Below are 22,037 nucleotides of genomic sequence, written 5' to 3' on the forward strand. Positions count from 1 at the left end.
TCAGGAATAGGGAGGTTAACGTGTTTTGTTCATCATATTGTACGTGTGTGTGTGTGTGTGTTGGGGGGGAATTTCTACAAACCTTTTCCACACATGAAAAGCATCATGGGATCGGGAAATGATAATAATGTTGCTCAAGGTGGAGATGGCTGTGCAAGAATGTGCATTTTACATATGCATGTGTAAGAATACATTGAACTCACTGAATACTCATGAGTGAATATCCCCACCTCTGAATTGATTACATGTACGTATATAGGCTTATGAGCTGTATTAGCATTCAACACACACATAGACACTCTTATAAACAACAACCTCCAGCGCACACACACACACACACACACACACACACACACACACACACACACACACACACACACACACACACACACACACACACACACACACACACACACACACACACACACACACACACACAAGTTCATGCGTGTGCAATACCACAATGCAAAATGTAGATTCAATGAAGGCACCTAACAGGAGGAGAGGAAAAGCAAGAGAGAGGAGTCAAGGAGGAGAAGGAGGGAGAGAAGGATGTGACATGATTTACAATGAGATCATTAACCTTGAGAAACAGAATGGCCTCACGACATAAACACTATCTCTCAGACAGACACCAGAACAATACCTTAGACAAAAGCACGCTGCACTTGTGACTGCTCAGAAAAACACAAACAAACCAATACATATAATCAAGCCCTCACACACACTCACATTATTCAAAGCGCAATTGATCCATAAATAAAAATAACAGTGGCCCAGAGTAAATTTCTGACTGACATCTGAAGGCCCAAAGAACAGACGTCACCAATCCCTCTGTCCCAGCTGTCTGAGGCACTTGCGGGTATAGCCGCTGTGAATACCTCTGAATCTACAAATACCACTTATGTATTATATTAGTGCAGGTATACTTGAAATATACATGGTCGACCTAAAGCAGGCATATGCACACACAAGATTAACCCTTTGTTCACTTCGTTTGAAGGACTCTAATGTCAAACAATATGATGTGACAAGGCTAATTAGGAGCTGCTGCTCAAAGCCACAAAACTCGAATACATAAACCATGTTGAAGAAGTTTTCATAAAAATACTTGGAAGAAATAAGGATGAGCATAAAATAAAATAATACATGATGGGAGACATTTTCGCTTATTGTTTTCAACTTTAAAAAGAACATTTATAGTTTCATTGATAATTGCATCGAGTCACAATCGTGGAGCTGAAAACTGACGCCGAAGCAGTCATGTATAGTGTAAATTGCCTTGAGTGGAAGAAAAAAGTCTGTAAGTGTCAAAAACTGCAGTTCCTTTATTGGCCACACGAGGCTAGCTCCAAAAGAGAGTCAATACTCTCAAAAGCCTTAAAATGTACAACAGAATCAAACATGTTTACTGTGTGGTTCAAAACAGCGGTACCACACAACCCAGGTTTTATTATGTGTGCTTTCGATGTTATCTTTTATGTTATTTAATTCATGTTTCTGTGTTTATCTGTGCCGCCATGACAAAGAGCAGCTAGACTTTTTTTTTTTTATGGCAATGACAATAAAGATCTCTTTGAATAAATTAAGAAACAATCCACAGCAGTTATCACACAATCCTTATTTATTTGTCAACAACCTTATATCCACTCTATAATAAATCTTTTGTATGTAAATGACATTTCAATAAAACACATGGTCAACACTCATTCAAGTCAAAATTTAAATCTCTCCTGTGACAGAACACTAAATGTACAATCATACATACATACATTACATACAAAGCAAATGAAAACAAACATTCATCAACTGGCACAAAGGCTCATGGGATACAGACAAGAAGCCCTCTGAAAAAGTGCATTATACAGCAGTCATGTTGCAATGCCTTTAAATAGAAACTCCCTTTAAACAATAAAACAGACAAATATGTCTTCCCAATATATATTTGGCAATTTATCACCCTTCTTGATCAGATATGTATAAAAGTTTATCTTCTTTAGTGTCATGTTGGAAATATAAGTTACAAAATGTTTTTAAAATAGTGGAAGACATCAATGAAACAAAACAGTGTTGCATTACTTTCAAGTCATTTTGAACAAACGACCAAAAAACAACAACCCCTCTTTGAAAAATAAAAGGTGAATTACAACTTTGAAACCTTCAAATAAACCTCCATATAAGACAACTTCAAGTATAAAAGTGATTTTTGGAGTATTTGAAGGCTGAATGCTGAATTTAAATCGTTCTGTCTGACACACTCAGATCACACATTAACAGAAAACAACCGTATTAATGAACACACTTTTGTATCTATAAAAAAAAAGTACACTCGAAAAAGAAAAAACATCATGTCTATATTTGTTTGTGTTCCTAAAACAAACATTTCTCCATCTAAAAGCGTAATGTATCTTAAGATAAAATGTAACTCATCATCCCTTCATTTATACAAATTTAATTTAAAAGAACTAAATATTTAAAGCACTGAAACATTTTATTAAATGCTCTGTTGTTTTACCCCAGAGGGTTCATGTTGGAGGAATATGTGCACCCTCACGTTTGCATGCATACAAATGTTGACCTCTTTCTTTCAGCAGCATTATCAGACATTTGTGTGAAATAAAGCCTGTTTCCTCAAAACAGTTAAAACTGAAAGATGACTTGGTGCTGCAGCCTTCACAGATATCCCAGTTCCTTGTTTTACACTTTAACATTACTGCATCACAATAAAACATCTATTAATAGACTTTAAAATTCTGTCATGTGTTAGAAATCCTCATGAACTTAGAAACAGATTGCAGAGCATGCTCTAAACACAAACAGGCATTGCCACCAATAAAGGCTAATTCTACAACAGGGTGATACCAACACACCAGCTTAAAGAGTTAGTAACATGTCATGTTTTTCTAACAGCACGTTGAAGCAAGAAAAACACTTTTAGTAATGTTAAGGTCACAATAAAATAAGGTTTACATTAGTCAAACTCAAATGTAGTTTAGGCAACTAAAACAACACAATGTGTTCAGTATGAAATTCTCTTTAACATCACTTCCCTTCTTATTACCAGTCATGTCTCAGGAGTGTAATATATATTAAACTAGATTTACTGATAAGGAACAGAAACTGTAACAACTGTCAGATATTTCACTACATACCGGTTTAGCTCTCTTTGAATATCTGTAGGTGTATCAGGCCATGGTGGATGATGTTGAATGTCAACACCCAGAATATAAATAATGACAATACTGTAGATGTTTTAGGGCTGCACAATATGAAAACTGTGATTTTTGTTCTATTCATTTTTTTTTTTTTAAGCATCATGGTTTTTCAAAATGTTTGATGCCCTTGTTATGTCAAACAAAGACATCTCTCTACAGTTCAATTAATCTAAATTATCTACAAAAATACATCTCCTGAATACTGGTAAAATTTTGAAATCACAAAATAAGACCAAACATACAGTAAAAGTGGGTTTGAACTGGATCTCTGTGCTCCACAACGTAGAGAGAAACTTAGCTCTTATTTGAGACAGACTGTACTTTAGAAGAAAAACAAAATAATAAAAAATGTGAGACTTGTCAAAAAATTGCGGTCTAAAGCAAAAATATAGTGTGCAAGGATGTAATAAAAAAATTGCCAGGTTTTCTTAGTGCCTTGTCAGGGACCAAGAAAAACCTGTTTTCACAAGCACACATAAACACAGGCAGGCAGGCACGCGCACACACACACACAAATGTGCAACAAACTTCCAGCCAGGAGTTTGATTCTCCTAATGCAACCTTCAACTAATGCATCATCAAACATTTATTAAATGGTAGTGCACATTCAATAGTGTAAAGTTGTTTTTTTCCTTCATTGTTTTCAACCTGTTGGGTTTTATTCTGCTGAGTCACACATCTTAGAGAGACATCTTTAAAATGCCACAACCTTTCACTGAGGCTGCTAACTGTCCCCCAATTCCAGCGCATGGTTACCTTGAAATTATCATCATGACCTTAAAGAGTTCAAGAGTCACTTTTCCACCTGCTCCTCCTTCAGCTCCCTGTCATGTTCAGAGGAGGTCTGTTCCATCGTAGACCACAGGCTTGTCTAGACTCAGATGATACTGCACTTTCTTTGAGATGAACCTGATTCACAGGGAAACAAAGAGGAACATTGAAAAACATATGATGCCCCTTGCTGTCACGTTTTGCAGGTCTTTGCGAAATAATAATAATATAATAATGATGTGCAAAATAATTAAAAAGATTTTAAGCAAACACACCAAACCTTCAAAGTCAAAGACCAACTGACCTGGAGAAGGAGTTATCAAAGATGAGTGTATATTCTCCGGCATTTCTGACTTTCAGTTCGCCCTGGATTGTCTCTTTGTGGGAGTGGCAGCGAGTCAGAGGGATCAAAACCTGAGGACAGAGTACAGGAATCTTGTTTAACATTCAGAACTTCAGAAAATAACTATATTTCCTGCAAGACCAAGAATACTGAGAGGAGGTAGGGATGGGAACCTGAGCATTTAATCAAGTAGAGTTCAGAATCTGCTCATTGAAACCTAATCCTCTCTTATCAAATCTCTTGACAAATTTGCATTGCTATACTTTACAGAGTACCATGAAATATCGAAAAAAAAGTTGAGATCCTAAAGCAATTAAAGAGTGGAGGGCAATAACACATTCATGAGCTCTGTCCTGCTGACTCTTTTTTCATCTGTAAAAATGTACCAGTACATTTCCTCCTCACTGGGGGACTGTGCTAGCTGCAGTTAATAAAACCAACTGAATAAATAAATAGTATTTCCACTGTGCTGTTTTTGTACTAGCTGATTAGCAGATGTTGGTACAATAAATCTGCCTGCTGTGAAAGAATGTGTCTCTGGTGATGTAGTGGGATATCAAATGGACCAGGCTATGACAAGCACCCTAAGTCAAAGTATTGTGTCTGACATGTATGGTGTGTCACCTTGGCCTGCTCCAGCGGGGTCTCTGCGCTCTCTCTGTAGACCACGCTGAAGGAGATTCTCTTGGGTTCAGAGGTAAACGTCCAGCTGACAGTAGGACCGGGACTGCTCATAGTGATAGGAATGGTGCTGTAGCAGCTGGACTTGATGAAGAGCTCTCGAGAGCTGTCTCCAAACCCTGAGATTTCATCCACAGTGAAGTGGACAGAGAGTCTGCAGCACAGGGAATGAAACAGGGTAAGGTGAAGGGAAGTCTACAATATATACCACATTGTGAGGCTGCAGAGAAGATCAGGCATTATTCTAAAAGTCAAGAAAATCAAAGTTAATGTCAAATTAAAAGTTAACTGTCTCGAGGATATAAAATGTTGGATGGCTCAAAGTTTTTTTTTACAATTAAATGAGTCAAAGTCAGAAATCATACTCTTTAATTATCCACACCAAAACATCAGCCAGACTGAAAGTTCCCTCGGTCCTCTCTCTGCTAACATCACACCCATTGCAAGAAATGTAGGTGTCCTTTTTCATTCAAACCTCACCTTCCACCAACACATCAAGATTGTGTTGGTTAAAGATGAATAAAGTTATTAAATATTTGATGTTTTCAGCTTCCCGAATATAACGATTGGCTGATATTCTTTGTGTTGCATTAAAGTTACTGTTCCCTAGTTTTCAATTATATCTCAATCCATGCTAGTTAAGTTTAGAGAATAAAGCTTTTGCTGTTGTTGATGGTATTCGCTGTTTCTTTAGAGCGCAGCTCGACACAGCTTTAAGTGTGTTGTTCTGCAAGCTGAGTGACGTCAGATGTAGATTTTGGCCTGAAATGACAACAGGCTGTGTCAGCTTGGATTTATGGACTATGCGTTGCCTCTTATGTCAAACCAGAAACGTTTTAATCAGCAAAAACGGCGGCACATAATACACATGCAGAGGATGTTCTAAATAGATATACACTCTACAGTGTTTTGGTTAAGCCTTATTTCTTTTAGCAGAAGAAGAACATCCAAGTGAGGCTGAGGTCGAAGTCTTTTGGCACAGCATGAACTCAGCTTTCTTTCTTTTTTTAAAAGATGTTTTTTTTTGGTCCTTTTGTCTTTATTGATAGGATAGCTGAAGAGAGACAGGAGATGCTGGGCAGAGAGAGTGGGGTATGCATGCATCAAATGGGAAAGGCTCAGGGGTCAGTGTGTAAAAGACATCACATGCAGCTGTGTTCACATACGCAGATACACTTCTCAAGACTCACAAACTGATAAACAGTGTTAAAATAAGGGCGTTCTCTTCTCAAAGTTCTGAAGTTAGTCTAGTTGTATGCCTTAAATTTTGCTTTTTACTCATATGCACTTTACTTCTGCAGGTACCTGCTGACATGAGCCCTTTAATCTTTCTCTATAACAATGAAACCCACAACACATGAAACGTTTAAGAATGCCTCCCACCAAACACACTGAAGTGCCATGTTTCACTTCACATTTTGCTGTTGAGAGTAAACTTCTTAGCGGAATAATACACAAGACACTTCCTCTAATAGCTTAAAGCTCCAACCCTCTGACTCTATACAGTACACATAAACAGTAAACACCCTGCTTCTCTCAGGGTTGTCCAGCGGAACTATCACTTCATGTGAAACTCACGTGAGATCTCCAGACTTCAGCAGGCAGATCTCCGCGTCCTGAGCAATGAGGTCTTCAGTTTCATCTGGCGTGAGTTCTCCTGCACTGGCACTGTTGCTTCTGGAAAGAATGACAGATATTTAGTGATGACGAACCTGTAACTATTTAGACACATTTGTAAAAAAAAACATTTAAACTTTAAGAACTGTTAGTGTGAAAGCACATATTTACATGCACTGTCATTTGAAGATGTGCACAATTAATTAAAGCAAAACAGAAAACTTACAAAAAATGTCTTCTCTCTTACAGATACGTTGTGTCTAAAAATGACTCGAATGGCTGACATAATATAAGATTTAATATCACAAAAACAAATTTATAATAATACTGTATTTGAAGCCAGGACGTAAACACATGATGCAGCTGCCTGTGAAATGCAGGAGTCCAATGATGTGTGTGAGTTCTCAAGCCTTTTATAATAAGGCAATGTAGAATGTATAAGAAACTGTAAAAAAGTTAATCTAATTCATTTTTCCAGATCAGGCCATTGTTTTATATTGTTGTGGAAAATAATGTTTGATTTTTGTGAATGATATCCATTAGAAGAAAATCTGGAATAGACAGAACAGACTGTTCTAAAGGTAGTATCATATACTGTAGATTGTCATCCGTACCACTGACTCACTGAACCTCAGCCTCCTCTTCCATAGAGTGAAGGCATGTCAGATACTTACAGCTGTGCTGCCCCCTGCTGTCCGTGTTCAGGAGAGCAGGCAGTGGCAAAAGAGAGTTCACTGTTGTAGACCCCGCTCACTTCCTCATCTGTGATGATGTCAAAAACACCATCATCCTGCTTACCTCCTTCATCTGCTCCTGGGACATAAACAACAGTTTCATGTTTATTACTCCACTTCACTCTCACAGCACTGTGTATCCTGTTTTCAAGCACAACCCAAAGTGTGAATGCCTCAGCAGGCGACACATTACTTCAGAGTGAGAGAGTCTTTGTTCTGTTACCTGACACACTGGCCACAGATCTGCCAGCCTGCAGCAAACGACGGAAAGGCGTCCCTGGTGTGCTGGTAGCCAATTCTTCCTGTGGGTGGCGCTCGACCACCGCGCTGTGCTGGTTGTAACAGTCCCTGCAGCAGCGCTCTCTGTTGCCGCCCTGCTGGGTGCTCACTGTGTTGCTGCAGCAGTAGTAGCAGAAGGGACGCCCACACAGTCTGGAAATAGATGCAATGTGATGGAGATAAATAGGGTGAGTAATGAGTGCTTATGAAATGCATTATGAATGTAGATTATTCCAGTGTAGAAGACAAACTTAGGTAATCAAGCAAAGATTTCGTATTGAGAGTGTTTAAAATCAATTTCCCAAAAATATGCTCTTTACTTGAAAGATTAAAAAAGACACATTCTTGGAAAAATGATTACTTTTTCTGGAAATTACATCAGATAAAAAATGCATTCAAGATACTTCTTCAAATATCTGAGATTTTGCAGAATGTGGCCACAGAGTTGAGACGTTGAGAAGAACATTAAAGCACCATTCATCTTTAGTTTCAGCTTTGATCAAAACACTGAGCAGTCTCTTGAATCTCTAGAACAACTGTGGAACAACAAGTTTCTAACTGCAACGGCAATAGGCATCAAAATAGAAAAAACAAAAATCACTTAGGTGCAGGGCAGTGCAAAATCAGCAGACTTAAGAAGATAACCCTGCACACCTGCTCAAATGCCACAAAATGTTTGAAATTATAACCTGAAGAAGACCTCTGGTGGAAACGTTGTGATCAATTAAAACTTTTTGTGGCATTTGAGCAAGTGTCCGGGCCTATCTTCTTAAATAGGTGCCAAACGATTTTCGAAAAAAGTCAAACATTTAAAATAAATCCTCATGGAGTTAGGCAAGGAGAAGCGTGAAATAATAAGCTAAAAAACCTGCTCAGTGTATGAAGGCTCACATGTAAAACACCTGACAATCTGTGAAAACTTGACAAAGATAATTCTAACATTTCAATGATCTAAAACTGCATGAATATGAAATAAAATGTTGTTTAAATTGTTTAAATGATGTTTGACTGAACAATTTTTTTTTATGGTAAAATTTCAGTGTAGCTTTTGAAATGTTTTGAATGAAATGAAAGAACACATTTTGTATGTTCTACTTGTACATATCATGTATCGTATCTTCACTTTAACATGTTCACATAAAAGAGGCGATTCTGTTTCTGAATACTGAGAAACAAAGCAACCATTACGCAGAATGTTGATGTGTACTGTTCAGTAGAATGTATTACTTCACTTTCTGGAGAAAGTCTAAGTGTGGGAAATATAGCTCAAAATGTCACTGGGCGGCAGTGACTCAGTTCCTCTGACATTTGACTTTCTGTCAAATGTCTCTCCAAACACATGCAATGGACTATGTCAGGATATTGCACCACTGCAATGACTGGTGACTTTGTGAATGTTTTAAGCGAGTGGCGATTTATGTAAAATCAAAGTATAGAGGCTAAAATGATCTGCTAATTTGTATTTCATCAATTAAGAAAAAACATTCATTTCATCGGTATCGACAGCAGTTTACTATGCTGTAATACCGTTATGGACATGATTGGTTTGTTAAGACAGAGGACCATCTGACCTGCAGCTGTACTTGCGCAGCCACCAGCTGAACTGAGTGTGACAGCCCACACAGTAGTTGACATCCCGCTCTGTCTCCTCGTCCCGTAGTTTCTGCTCAAACTCCAGGGCGTCTGTCCTCTGCCACAGTGCGTCTTTCTCCCTGCAGAGAGCGCCGTCAAGCGTTTTTTAATGCATGTGATAAAAGCACACAGTGTACAGCAGATTTTGAAGACAGGTGGTTTGTGTGCAGGCATTTGAAAAAAACACGACTGAAGACCGTTTCAACAAATATAGGGGATCATAGGGATCATCCACCGTTACATATTTAAAACTAATTAAATTCACTAATACAAAGAAAAAAAGGAGAAAACAATGGTTGGCAAAGGTGAATAAGAGTGGATCCGAGGTGTTTATACCTAATGAGTTCTACAAGCCTTTCCTCCAGATTGATTTTGGTGCGGTAAAGATCATCAAGTTCAGCAGCTGTCTTCAGATCAAAGCTCTGTTTGTCCTGCGTGGCTCTCCGAAGATTTTCACACATCTCCTGACAGGTTTTCTGAGCTGCTGCAAGACCTTCATCAGACCTGTATACATCAACACACAGAAACTTATTTAAAAGCTTTTTTTGTGTGTGTGTGACTTTGATCAAGTGAACGCAGCTTTAGGTTTGAATTAAAATAACAATTAACAACAATTATCCCAGGAAACGCCCACTACACAAAAACAAATCAACATTTTGATCCAAACAAACAAGATCAAAAAGATAAAAAGGCTTTTTTTCCCCACAGAACTGTAATTTGGTCCAGAATGTGTGATTATGAATAAAGTATCTCACCTTGATAAATTCCCTTTCAGATGGATTATCTCGTCGTCTTTCTGCTGGATGAGATTTTCAGACTCGGCCATCTGGATGTTTTTCTGCTCAATCTGTTGGCAATATCTCTGATTCTCAGCCTGCAATCAGTACAGCAAAGCAACACATTATTTCTGCTTCTTTGTGAATTATGCCGGAGACAACAATGTTATGATTACTTCAACTGCTGCGATACACAATGCAACTGAAGCACGTGCTTTTACTCATCAATCCAAGACACAAAAAATACTCATAAGAGTTGTACATATATGAATTTGTCAGAAACATCACTTTGCAGTTATGTTTAACAGATTAACAATGTCCTTTTCATCCTAAAATCCACATTTATGTAGTATGACTGCAGAAGCATGAATCAAAACATCCCTCCTCTGGCGATCAGACAGGGGCCAGAATACTCTGCTGATTATGCTCAAACATTTTTGCAGGATTCAGGACATTCAGGAGGACATCCTCTCACCTCTAACATTTTGAGTTTGTTCTTCAGGTCAACCACTTCCTCCTGTTCAGTCGTGAGCTGTGACTTCACTTCCAGTAACTCTTTATCCACAGTCTAGATAGAAACACGTACCACAGAAGTCATCAGGAAAAAACATTTACTGACAATGCTTACATAACTGAAATGTACATTTTATGCACTCTACTGCATGCAGGTTGTTACCCAGCATTTCTGGCTACAGGTTAGTTGCTCAAGCAAAATAAAAAAGCCTGAATTCAGCAATTAAAACTGCTTAATCAGACTTCAAGAGGCCAAGTGAAGTTACTTCCAATTTCATTCTGACTTGGTGGTATTATTTAAAAAAACTAGAGTTTATCTCCAACAGTAAGCAATGCTCCATTACTTCCTTTTTTTTAGTTGTTGCCTTGCACTTTCTTATAAAAAAAAAAGGTTAATTAGGAACTTGGTTGTCCATATTAGGCAGAGAAATTGCCGTTCTTCTGTAATAACTAATTATTGATTTAAAAAAAATATTAGTTTACAAGATGTTAAGAAATAATCTTTCAAAACCAAACCTACCATTATTGTGTTTCTTAAATGTATATAAAGGCATTTAAGCTTTTTTTTTTTTGGGTGAACTGTATGTAGCTGACCTGCAGCTGGCTGCTGTGGTTCATGGCTTGGCTGCTGAGCTGGAAGCGGAGTGCCTGAATCTCCTCCTGGCTCGTCCTCTGCACAGCTCCAGCTTCCTGCTGGGCCAGGCTCAGCTCTTGCTGCAGCTCCTGCTTCACTGCTAACAAACCCTTCTCGCTGTGGAGCTGATCAAGGAGTTGCTGGTTCTCCTGGCGTAGCTGCTCCATGCCAGAATTCAACCTCTCTGGCTCCTTGGCGGCTTCCTCCTCCAGCTCCTGCAGCCTTGTTGACAAACCCTCCCAGCGTAGACGAGCCTCTTCATTCTCGGCAGTGAGCATACACACGTGCACGCCGAGTTCAGCCGTTTCTGTATTTGCTCTATGCAGCGCCTCTCTAGATTCACTGTTCTCCAGACACAGGGCTTCATAACGCATCTTCCATTTATTGAGCTCATCTCTGGAGGCTGTCACCTCTGCAGCCAGTCCCACTCGAGCCTGAGCCTCAACGTCACGCTCCCGTATGAGAGCCTCCTCTCGCTCTCTGGAACGAAGAATCTCATCCACGTGCTTGCGGTTTAGCTCCTCCACCTGGACTTTGAGTTGTTCTGATAACACCCGGAGGTCTTCTCTGGAGGACTCTGTCACCTCCTGCAGCGCCTGAACCTTCAGCCTCTCCTCACTTCTTGCTAAAAGCTGAGCCCTGAGCTCCACTACCTCCTCCTGAAGCCGATGCACCTCCCTTAGATTGAGCTCCAGTTGAGCCTCAGCTATAACCAGCCGGAACGGGGCCTCTTTGTTTTCCAGCGAAGAGGTCTGATGCTCATCATGGTGCTTCTGTGTTTTTTCGTTGCTCTCGGCAGCTCCTTTTTCATCGTGTAGCTCCACAGACCTGTTCTCCAGCTCCTCGGCTCTAGCTTGCAGAAGTCCACATTTAACAGTCTGCTCTCTCAGTTTACACTCAGTTTCCTGAAGTTTTTCGAGCAACTCCCCTTGGCTTCTTTGGGACACTACAAGGTTCTTGTCCAACTGTGCAGCTTTGGCAGTGAGTGAGTTTAATTCCTGTTGAGTTGTGGCTAACTGTATCTTCAATGCTGAATGTAACTGAAGAAGCTCCTTATTCTCCTGCTCGAGCTTCTTGAATTGAGCATCACATATGTCCTTTTGGCAGAGTTGTTTCTGGACAATCTCCTCAAGATGAAGGTTTTCATCCAGAAGCTTCTTCTCTCGATCTTCCACACACATCTTTGCAGCATCAACTCTGCCTTTTAAGTGTTTCTCAGAGGCCCTCAAAGATGCTAGCTGGTCTAACAAGACCGCTCTGCTCTCAGTCAATTCTGTAATGCTTCCCTCGCTCTGCTTAACTGTTTGGAGCAGTGTAGCATTCATTTCCTTGAGGTTGCTACATTGGGTATTGAAGTCCTGTATTGAAGTCCTCAAGGTTTTCAGTTTGATCACAGGAGGACTCTTCATTATCAGAAAGTCTAGAGCTCAAGCTTTCCTTCTCAACGTTTAGCTTCTCCAACTGCTCCTCTAGATGTTTGATTCTTTCTGAGCTAGCGGCTAGCTCTTTGTCTCTGCTTTTCAGAGTTATTCTTACGTCTAGTATCTGGCTCTCGAGTTCCTCTTTCTGGAAACTGCTCCTGCTACATCTCTGCTCCACCTCCTCCCTCTCCTCGTGCAGTCTTTTCCTCAGCTCCTCTGCCTGCCGTTCTCTGCACTCCAGTGATGCTTGTAGATCCTGAAGCTGAGCTCTCAAGTTCCCCGACTCCTTCTCCTTCAAAGTCAGCGCCCCCTGAATTCTACCGACTGCACTTTGAAGATCCTCCAGGCGCTTGAGCGCCTTCTCTCGTTCGTCATGAGCTCCGGCTTTTACTTCAGCCAGCTTCTCCTCACTTCCCTTCAACTCTTCCTGTCTGAGCTTAAGCTCCTGGGACAGACGCTCAGAGTGCCTGGCCCTGTCCTCCGCCTCTCTCTTTGCCTCAAACCTCTCCTCCTCTGCTGTCTTGAGTTTATCCAGGAGTTCCTGGATTTTCCAGGCTGAGTCGCAGTAGCTAGCTGTTTGTTGTCCCTTTTCATTCAGAGCCTCATCCAACTTGGACAGAAGCTCCATATTTTTGTTCTCAGCTGCCGTGAGTCTGTCTTGAAGTTCCTTTTTTATATCTTCCCTGCAGGTTTGAACATCATTTGCTTTCTCCAGATGATTTGATTCGGGTTTGAATTGGGCCGCTGTAGACACGGCTTGCTCAGAGGACTCATGAGCTTCTAATAGTTTGCCTTGAAGGTCTTTAACAACTCCTTTTAACTCATCAGCCTCTTTGCCTAACTCCTGAACACGTACAAGAAGCTCTTGCTGTCTGAGCTCGGACTGGTCGAGCTCAATGCGGAGGTTCTCTGCGATGCTACATGGAGAAGGTTCCCCCAATTCACCTAGTTCACCAAGGAGACTATGATTCAGGTCTGGGATTGGGAGAAACTCAGGCGCCTAATTAGAGAAAAAATAAGAGATGTGGTCAGGTGCTTTGAAAAGTTCAGTCAAACTCACACAAGTATTTGAACAGGACTGTCTGTGCAGATGATTTATATTAAGTATGTTTGGACCTGTGTGTGTGAGTAGCTGCTAATAAGACTGTTGACACTGGAGCAGCGGCTGGGAGGCCTCCACGGGAACGCTGACGAGGCAGTGCCTAATGTTCGCCTTGAAGAAAATCAGAAATCAAACATTATGTTTCAAAACACCTGATTAAATAGTGCAAGTAAGACAAACATGGAAAAAATACTTAGTAGACAATGAAAAGAAACTTCAATTTAAAATGGAGTATTAAGCGGCTGAACTACAGTACCTATTTATTTGTTATTCCGTACCAATTTCCAGCATATACTGTGCAGGTTCTGACCAAGTACTAAGTAGGTTTTAATTTACAGTAATTTATAGTATTTGTTAGTAGTTAGTAGTTTAATAGTTTATAGTATTGGAAAGGACAGCTGAAAAGAGACAGGACATGTTGGGAGGAGAGAGTGGGAGGTGGGGGGGGGGGGGGCGACGACCCTGCAGGAAAGGGCCTGAGGTTGGATTCGAACTCACGGCCGCTGCAACGTGGACTACAGCCTCTGTGCATGAGGCGCGTGATATAACCACTATGCTATCCTGCGCCCCTAATTCATTACTTCTTAATAATTATATATTTAAAGTATTGATCTAAGGAGGAGGCGTTTGAACAGAAAGCTGACACACGTGTGTCATGAGAAGTTGAAAATGAAGGAGCATCTAAAAGGCAAAGGATGTTTTCATCTTCATCAATGATTTATGATTGTTAATGCGGGATAAATTCATCAATCCAGATGTGTAATTATGATACCATTATCGTTTAGTAATCTGTAACAACCACTCTCATGAAACAGTGTCTGTTAATGTTATCGCCCGTATATTTGTTTATAATGTGTTTGACATGTGTGAGCTCAACCCCCCCCCCTCTAGATGACTTCCCAGTAATAGTCTGTGCCGGACTACGAGTTTCTGTAAAGCATTACACGTGATTAAGATTCACAGTAATGTGGTGCAACCAGAGCAACAACATACTGTTACATAACGCTATTAAAAACTAACGTCCGCTGCTTGTGGAGTGACTGTGACAACAAGGAAGTGAATAGTTGTGGCAAACGTGCTGACGTGAGTAACAGCGTTCAACGCTCACAATGTGGGCACCCACATAGTGAACACACACACACACTTGAGTAAAAAAAAAAAAAAAAAGAGCTGTGAATGTGAAGATTGATCGGCTAATTAAGTGTTACTTCAAGTTGTGAAATACGTTATCCTTTTGCAGCACAATTGTACATGTGCTGCACTAAACTGGTGCAGGATTTCAGATTAGACGTCTCATCACGTCTATGAATGAATAATTGACAAATGATTTCTAACCCCGACGCAGATTTAGTACTCACTCTTCCTTGTTATTATTTAAACATAGTGAGGGTGGATATTGAGGAGTTAAGATCTCAAGTGCGGCTCTCAAATGTACAAAGTCAAGGGCAGAAGATTTCTGGCAAAAGCCAAAGCTGAGAACTTAGTTTATTTAAGGAAGATTTTAAATGTGAAAAGTATGTTAAGTATAACTTGCCTGAAAGCCAAAAATCTCTTTATGTGAAATAGTTTGTCAGAATAATTCCATGTGGGATGGGTCATGTAAATGACATGAAAATAAATATTAATTCATTTAAAACACCTAGTTCTGGGGTGTCCCATGTACAGAGGCTACATACCTCAAAGCGGGCAGCCGGGTTCAAACCCGACCTATAGCTATGGTTTGCTGCATGACATTCCTCTCTCTCTCTCTCTCTCTCTCTCTCTCTCTCTCTCTCTCTCTCTCTCTCTCTCTCTCTCTCTCTCTCTCTCTCTCTCTCTCTCTCTCTCTCTCTCTCTCTCTCCTCTCTCTCTCTCTCTCTCTCTCTCTCTCTCTCTCTCTCTCTCTCTCTCTCTCTCTCTCTCTCTCTCTCTCTCCAATAAAAGTCATGAAGAGCCCAACATTACATCTTTAAAACCCCTACATCCAAATGATGTCAAAAACAAGAACAAAGCAGAACTGATGATTAAAGTGTTAAAGAAACATTGCAGCTGTTCATGTGTTACCTTGCAAAGCTTGGCCAGTCTGCGTCGAGGTCGTAACCTCTGGCTGCCACATCAAATTGGATCTGGTTGAGCTCATAAAGATGGTTGATTATGTCAGCAGTGAGGTGAGACTTGAGAAACGGACTTCTGGCATAATACCAGTCACTGTGTGTGGAAAAACATAAACAAACACCATGTGACATAATACAAAGAAAATAGACACACACATGTTTTGGCAAAAAGCTACACTATCTTGTTTTACAGTGGATTCGGATTCCTGCATGATAATAATCCTCTAAGATCCTGAAATGATTCACAAATGCCAAAGTTGTTAATGAGCATTATTTATAAAGATCTTTGGACAGAGTGAAAAAGAACGATCAACCAAAAGAGCACAAACAGCTACAAACGTCTGAAGTTATCTGAAGGATTTTAAAGGAAGTTGTTTTGGTTTGTTGTAGCGATCTAAACATTTGATTAAGTTAAAGTACTTTACTCGAGGATTATGCTTACAGTTCTGGAGATAAATCCTTATGGTCACTCTGAATAAAAGCATTGATATTTTTTTGTTGTTATTATATAACATGAAGCTGAGGTAGGACACTTTGGAAACACAGCATGAATAAGTCTAATGTTTAAAGCATCCAACCTAAAAACTCCCAGCGTTCCCCTTCTGAGCTCCTTCCAATTCTAATCCACTTCAAACACATAAACAAACACTTCAGGATTACTTCTGGTGGACAATGACACAGCATTGGACTCTACAGGTTATAGTTTCCATCACTAAGTGTATCACACCACCTTGAAGTGCCCTTCTTTTGTCAGAGTGTTTCATTTCCTGATTGTTGTCATAAAACAAAGAAGCACATGCTTCTAATAAAATCAATGTTCTGTTTATGGCTTTAATCTCTGCTCTAATCCATTTTATTCTTAAATTTCATTCGCTTTAGTATTTGTGTATTATTGTGAATGTGTGTGCTCTTAGTCTTTAGTTGTGGCATTATTTTAATTTTACAGTCTGTCTGGCTTGTACAGCACTTTGGCCCACATGAGTAGTTTTTTAAATGTGCTTCATAAATAAATTAAACTTTACTTGACTAATACAAGTTGAATTGAATTCAAAATGATACGAACATGAACAAAGAAAGGAAAAAAAGTTGCCAACCAAAGCTTGATGCACTCAATGCACATAAAAAAAAAAATGACTTTCCTTGTCAAATAATACGAAAAGACTGACTTTAGGGTTTTATGAAAGGCTGAGGAAGTGAGATGAGACCGTGGGAGGGTTTGGTTTGGTTTAGTGTCTGTTGTGTTTTCAGCAAAAACAGAAATGACACAGAAACAAGGAAGGGAGAGACACACTTCCCAATAAAAGGAGACTTTCAAAATACAAACACTACGTGGGCAAACACTACCTAGGCAACACTCAGGACAACATGTTTGGAATATGTTTGCAGTGTAATGTTTGAGTGTTTACATATATGTTGTCTGACCTTGTGACCTTATGGTTAATTAGACACTGCTGCAGCGTGTCGGCAAGTCGCTGGTGAACAAGTGAGTAGCGGATGAAGGCCCTTCCTTTCCCCAGTGATGTCTTCAGCTGAGAACACACAAAAAAACACACTTAGTGTACTTCTACAATCAGACATTACCTCACTGTGATGTGGATTGACTTCGGTGGCCAGTAATTGATCTTTTATAGCCTGGTCATAGAGGGCAAACTGTAAAGTGGCCATGCTTTTTATAATCATTTGTGTTTAAAAGTGACGTCAAGTTTCACCTCCAGCAACTATTAGAGCATGCATAATTTATTAAAATATTACCATGAGTACAACCCTTAACTCTGAAGTGTGTATACAGTTAAAAAAAAGTGACAAAAAAGCGTTATAATGAAGTCGTGTGGTGCTGCAGAGATGCCCAAACTTTTCTCCACATGCAAGAAAACCTGTTCCTTCTGACTCCGAAAAAAAGTCCCTTCAGCATGATTTCTCTGTTGTTGTTTTTTGACTGATTTGATTATATCAACGATGTTACTTTTTTTTGGTTTGTGAAACCCGTTGCGGTAATGCTTTTGTAAGATTTTTGGATTCCTCTTCAAATGTTGTGTTGTTTTCTCGGACTAACAGCCCAAAATGTGTAGATGTTCAGTTTACAGTGATATAAAGCATGGAAAAACAAGAAATCTGACATCTGTGGAGCTGCATGGAAGAAGGGCTTCAAACTAAATAAAAAAGTTTTCTTATTATTTCAGATTTAGTTGTTCATAGACCCCTGTGTTAAATAGCCTTTATTCAAAAAGTCGTCCTGAAAAGAACATTTAAGAAAGTCAAAGTTCAAAGGTAATCACTGTATAGACACGTAATCTACAGAGTCTGTCAGCCCACACTCTCCCACTACATAAGCAGATGGATGGATTTAAGCAAGAGAACAGGCCCACAGATCTCCCATAAGGACACCAGCTGGAGACTCATTTATGGCAGTGACTGATTGACAGGAACAAGAAGAGTAAAAGTAATATTTTACGTAAGAGTACCACACTTTTAAATCAAGAAATAACCAGTATGAGGGTATATGCTGACCCTGGTATCAGTCTTTAAAATATGATGATTGCAGGCTTTTTGTTCCTCATTTACAGAATGAACATCAAAGAAAAATCTTTAGTCTGTTGGTCGGACAAAAACAAGACATCTGAAGATGAAAAAAGACAACCTCAGGTCTGACTCATGGTAACAACAAGCATAGTAACAGAAAACAGAAAGGGCAGATGAGCTGGTGATAACAATAATACTTTATCACAGCCCTTCACTACACCACAAAAGTGTCACTGTGCATCATTAATCCAAAAATGATGCTGGATTTGAATTCTCTGTCAATATTACAATAAAAAAAAAAAAAAAAAGGAATGGCAAAAGGACTATTGGCTGGAAGTCACTGCAGTTTAACCTTTTAAAATGAATTTTCTTGGAATGTATAGACTTACTGAGTTAATATCAAGCACAGTGATGTAATCATAATTATTTTTAAATGCAGACATATTAGAAATATCAATATGGCTTGTATATGCCTATAGCCCTCAAGGGGAAAAACACCTGAAAACAAAAACTCTTTAAGCTTTACAAACACAAACCAACCCTCGATAGAAGACACATTGGAGACTAAACAGGCTACCAATTATGTATAGTACAAATTCAGACTACTACAGGTATTCCACTGTGAAGCTCACCACTGTGAATTCCCAGGATAGAGCGTGAGGTACACACAGTACAGTGCAGCAGGTACGGGCGTAAGGCAGCAAGTAAATTAGAAGCATGCGTCTTACTGTACCTCACTGAGCACAGGATTAGTTACCTGGTTATACAGTCACTGTGTATTTGTGTGTCTGCAAGTGTGACACGCTATGGCAGAGCCGAGGCATTGAGGGTGACTGTGTGTGTGTGTGTGTGTGTGTGTGTGTGTGTGTGTGTGTGTGTGTGTGTGTGTGTGTGTGTGTGTGTGCGTGTGCGTGTTTGTGTGTTGCAGAGGAGGATTACCTCAGGGATGGACTTTACAAAACGGATGCCGTCGTTAGCTCCCTTGATCTTAATCAGGCAGTCACAGAAGTAATCCCAGTAGTCTTTTCTTTGACCAAGAAAGGTTGTCTTCTCTTTCTGGTCAAACTGAAAACCACAAACAAGCACCTTATTGTTGCATCAAATGACAGTGTTCAAAGTGACATGGTGGTTAGTCTGACACTGTTGAGTATGTTGTAAATTCTTGATTCAGCGTTTGTGGTTCAGCTGTGTTCCACAATCTGGTATCAAGAGCCCTCTACATGACTGGTTCCATGACTGTAGCCAAATAAGGCTTAGTCACACATATTATAACAAGACACATACTGTATGTGTGAGGTCAGGACAGGTCAACCCAAAACAAAGTTACCCAACAGTTTGTTGCATCTTAGAGTTTTATGACAAGTCATGACCCACATAGAGTATCTAAGAGAGGATTAAAACAAATACAAAAAAACAACAACCCCTAAAGATCCACATTGTGACCCCCTTTAAGGACTGACCCCAAATTGGTAATCACTGTTGTGGAGAGTGATATGAACATACTTTCAAACTGGATAACACAGGAAAAAAAACCTAGACATCAACTTTAAATGAGCCATGTGATACCGTACCTGTAGCAGGTATTCTAATTTGTAGAAGAACTTGTGCAGGTTGGCGCTGTCATCGGTCACAGGTTCACCACACTCCTTGTGCTCTTTACTCAACTCTAACACAGCGTCTAAACAAGACAGCAAAAGCATTATTAACAAATTAAGTCATGCACAGATATAAAATCATATTAGTGTGTACACAAATAATGCAAACATCTTCTGATAGCTCTGGGAGTTATAGATTTTGTGTACAGATTCGTCTTTATACTTAAACCTCTCCTGTTTGGTCCATTTCCTTTTTTACACACATAATGAATTCATAAAGTAAACATCAAAAACCTGCAGCAAGGCACACAGAGCAATTCACTGTATATATATAAAAAAAAAATCGTGTTTACTTTAAGTGTGAATATTTTTATTACCATGGAGATCTCTGATTATCCTCTGCAGTTGATTATCTCCAACTGATGAGGAGGAGGCCATAGTGGAGTGAGGGCAGTGATCTGCTTGAAGTGTAAAAAACACAGAGGGAATGATTAGTGCAGGGACATATTTTATATAGACCCCTCATGATGTAAACACTCTTCTATATCTGTGCCAACCCCCCCCCCCCAAAAAAAAAAAACTACAAATACAAGTAGTGCACAATCAAACGTGAAACAATCTGCGACCAATGAGTTTCACCTCTGCAGAAAAAAAAAAAGTGTGAGCTCTGAGTTCTGCATACCGAATAGGTCTTCTCAAATGAGACAGATTATATAAATAAGGGTACATGAATTTGTTGAGGTTATGTATTGAAGGGGACACTTTACAACAACATGACGGCAGGTGAAAGCGAATCACAACCTCATTATGTGTTACCATTCAGCTGACATGTAGTCACTTTTATCTGAAAGATACCACAACAAGCCAGCAAAGTTGACTTCATTCACTTCTTTAGCGGCGTAACAATCGCAACAAACCCACCGACAAACACACCGATTTGTCGGAAGCTGGCGTGAGCTACCAGAAATGCACCTGTTCTCAGCTCCTCATTTCCTGGTTCCGCTGTAAAATTCTATGAAAGAGCATTTCAGGAAGATTGAACATAAAGGCAAACTCTTCAACATAAAATAAATAGTTCAATTACACACGTACTTGATTGTTTAAATTGTCCCGAGTGCCCAGTTTGTAGGTGATACCGCAGAAACTTGCTATCGCCGTGGGCGGGCACTGCGAATGATTGACGGGTCCAATGGACAAATGGTCGCTCGTTACTGCTGCGGCATTTCATCCTAGTTCGGTTGAGAGTTCAAATGGTAAATAAACAGAACGATGAGACCCGTTCTCGTGCTTTTTTTTTTTTTTTTTTAACCCAATGTTTAATGAAACAGGTCTCTAACACATGAATAACCATTAAGAATGTTGTTCTATATGGAGTTAGATCAGTCTCAATATTCACAAATGCACACAGAAGGATTCACCAATGTATTTCAATGCACACACACACATATTTAATTCTATATAAATGTAAAACAAATCCACAAATAAAAAAAAATAAGATTCACAAATGTATTTCTGATTCACACACAAATATTTATAGTTTTGTATATATGTAATAGAAATCCACAAATATATAAACTGTTCAGTCTGCATTTACAAACTGTTTGTCATTTGTGGACCTCACTGCATTTGTGTGTGGGATTTTTGAGACTCCCCTGCCGTGGTTAGAGGGTTAGATTCACAAATGTATTTTTTTTCAGCAGGGAAATGTTTGTAGCCAATCAGATGTCTCCTTCCTATTCAGCCAATCACAGTAGCTTAGATTCAAGCTCTTGTGCTGGAGACGCTCCTTCTACTGTCTACTGTGACGGCCTCGAGGTTGGCCTTCTCCTGTTTGTTTCCCTTTGCTGGCTGTGTTCTCCTTGTTGCAGGTAGATGTGGGTGGAGTCAGGGAGGACTCTAATGCAGCACAGCTGAGCAGGCTGGTTTTGGGAGTCTACAAAGCACACTTGCTCAATCTCCGCATTCTCTTCTCTCCTGCATACTGCTGTTAACATTTGTTTGTGCTTTGTGTTGGAGTTTGATACTCATTCACACACACACACACACACACACTCACACACACACACACACACACACACACACACACACACACACACACACACACACACACA

The 22,037-nt window shown here is 39.7% G+C and overlaps 1 protein-coding gene across 1 annotated transcript; it reads right to left on the reverse strand.

The window, feature by feature from the left end:
• Positions 1-1,606: 1,606 nt before the first annotated feature.
• Positions 1,607-21,091, reverse strand: LOC109985027 (FYVE and coiled-coil domain-containing protein 1). Its single transcript, XM_020635240.3, is given in 19 exon segments — positions 1,607-4,124; positions 4,291-4,400; positions 4,954-5,164; positions 6,589-6,687; positions 7,302-7,440; positions 7,585-7,793; positions 9,212-9,352; positions 9,609-9,776; positions 10,028-10,146; positions 10,524-10,616; positions 11,156-12,559; positions 12,561-13,616; positions 13,733-13,829; positions 15,762-15,905; positions 17,234-17,340; positions 19,271-19,396; positions 19,903-20,009; positions 20,304-20,384; positions 21,019-21,091. Coding segments are annotated over 18 exon segments (4,467 nt in total). The 5' UTR covers positions 20,365-20,384; positions 21,019-21,091; the 3' UTR covers positions 1,607-4,048.
• Between the last annotated feature and the right edge of the window lie 946 nt (positions 21,092-22,037).

This window comes from Labrus bergylta, chromosome 4, assembly GCF_963930695.1.
Source record: "Labrus bergylta chromosome 4, fLabBer1.1, whole genome shotgun sequence".
NCBI classification, from domain to species: domain Eukaryota; kingdom Metazoa; phylum Chordata; class Actinopteri; order Labriformes; family Labridae; genus Labrus; species Labrus bergylta.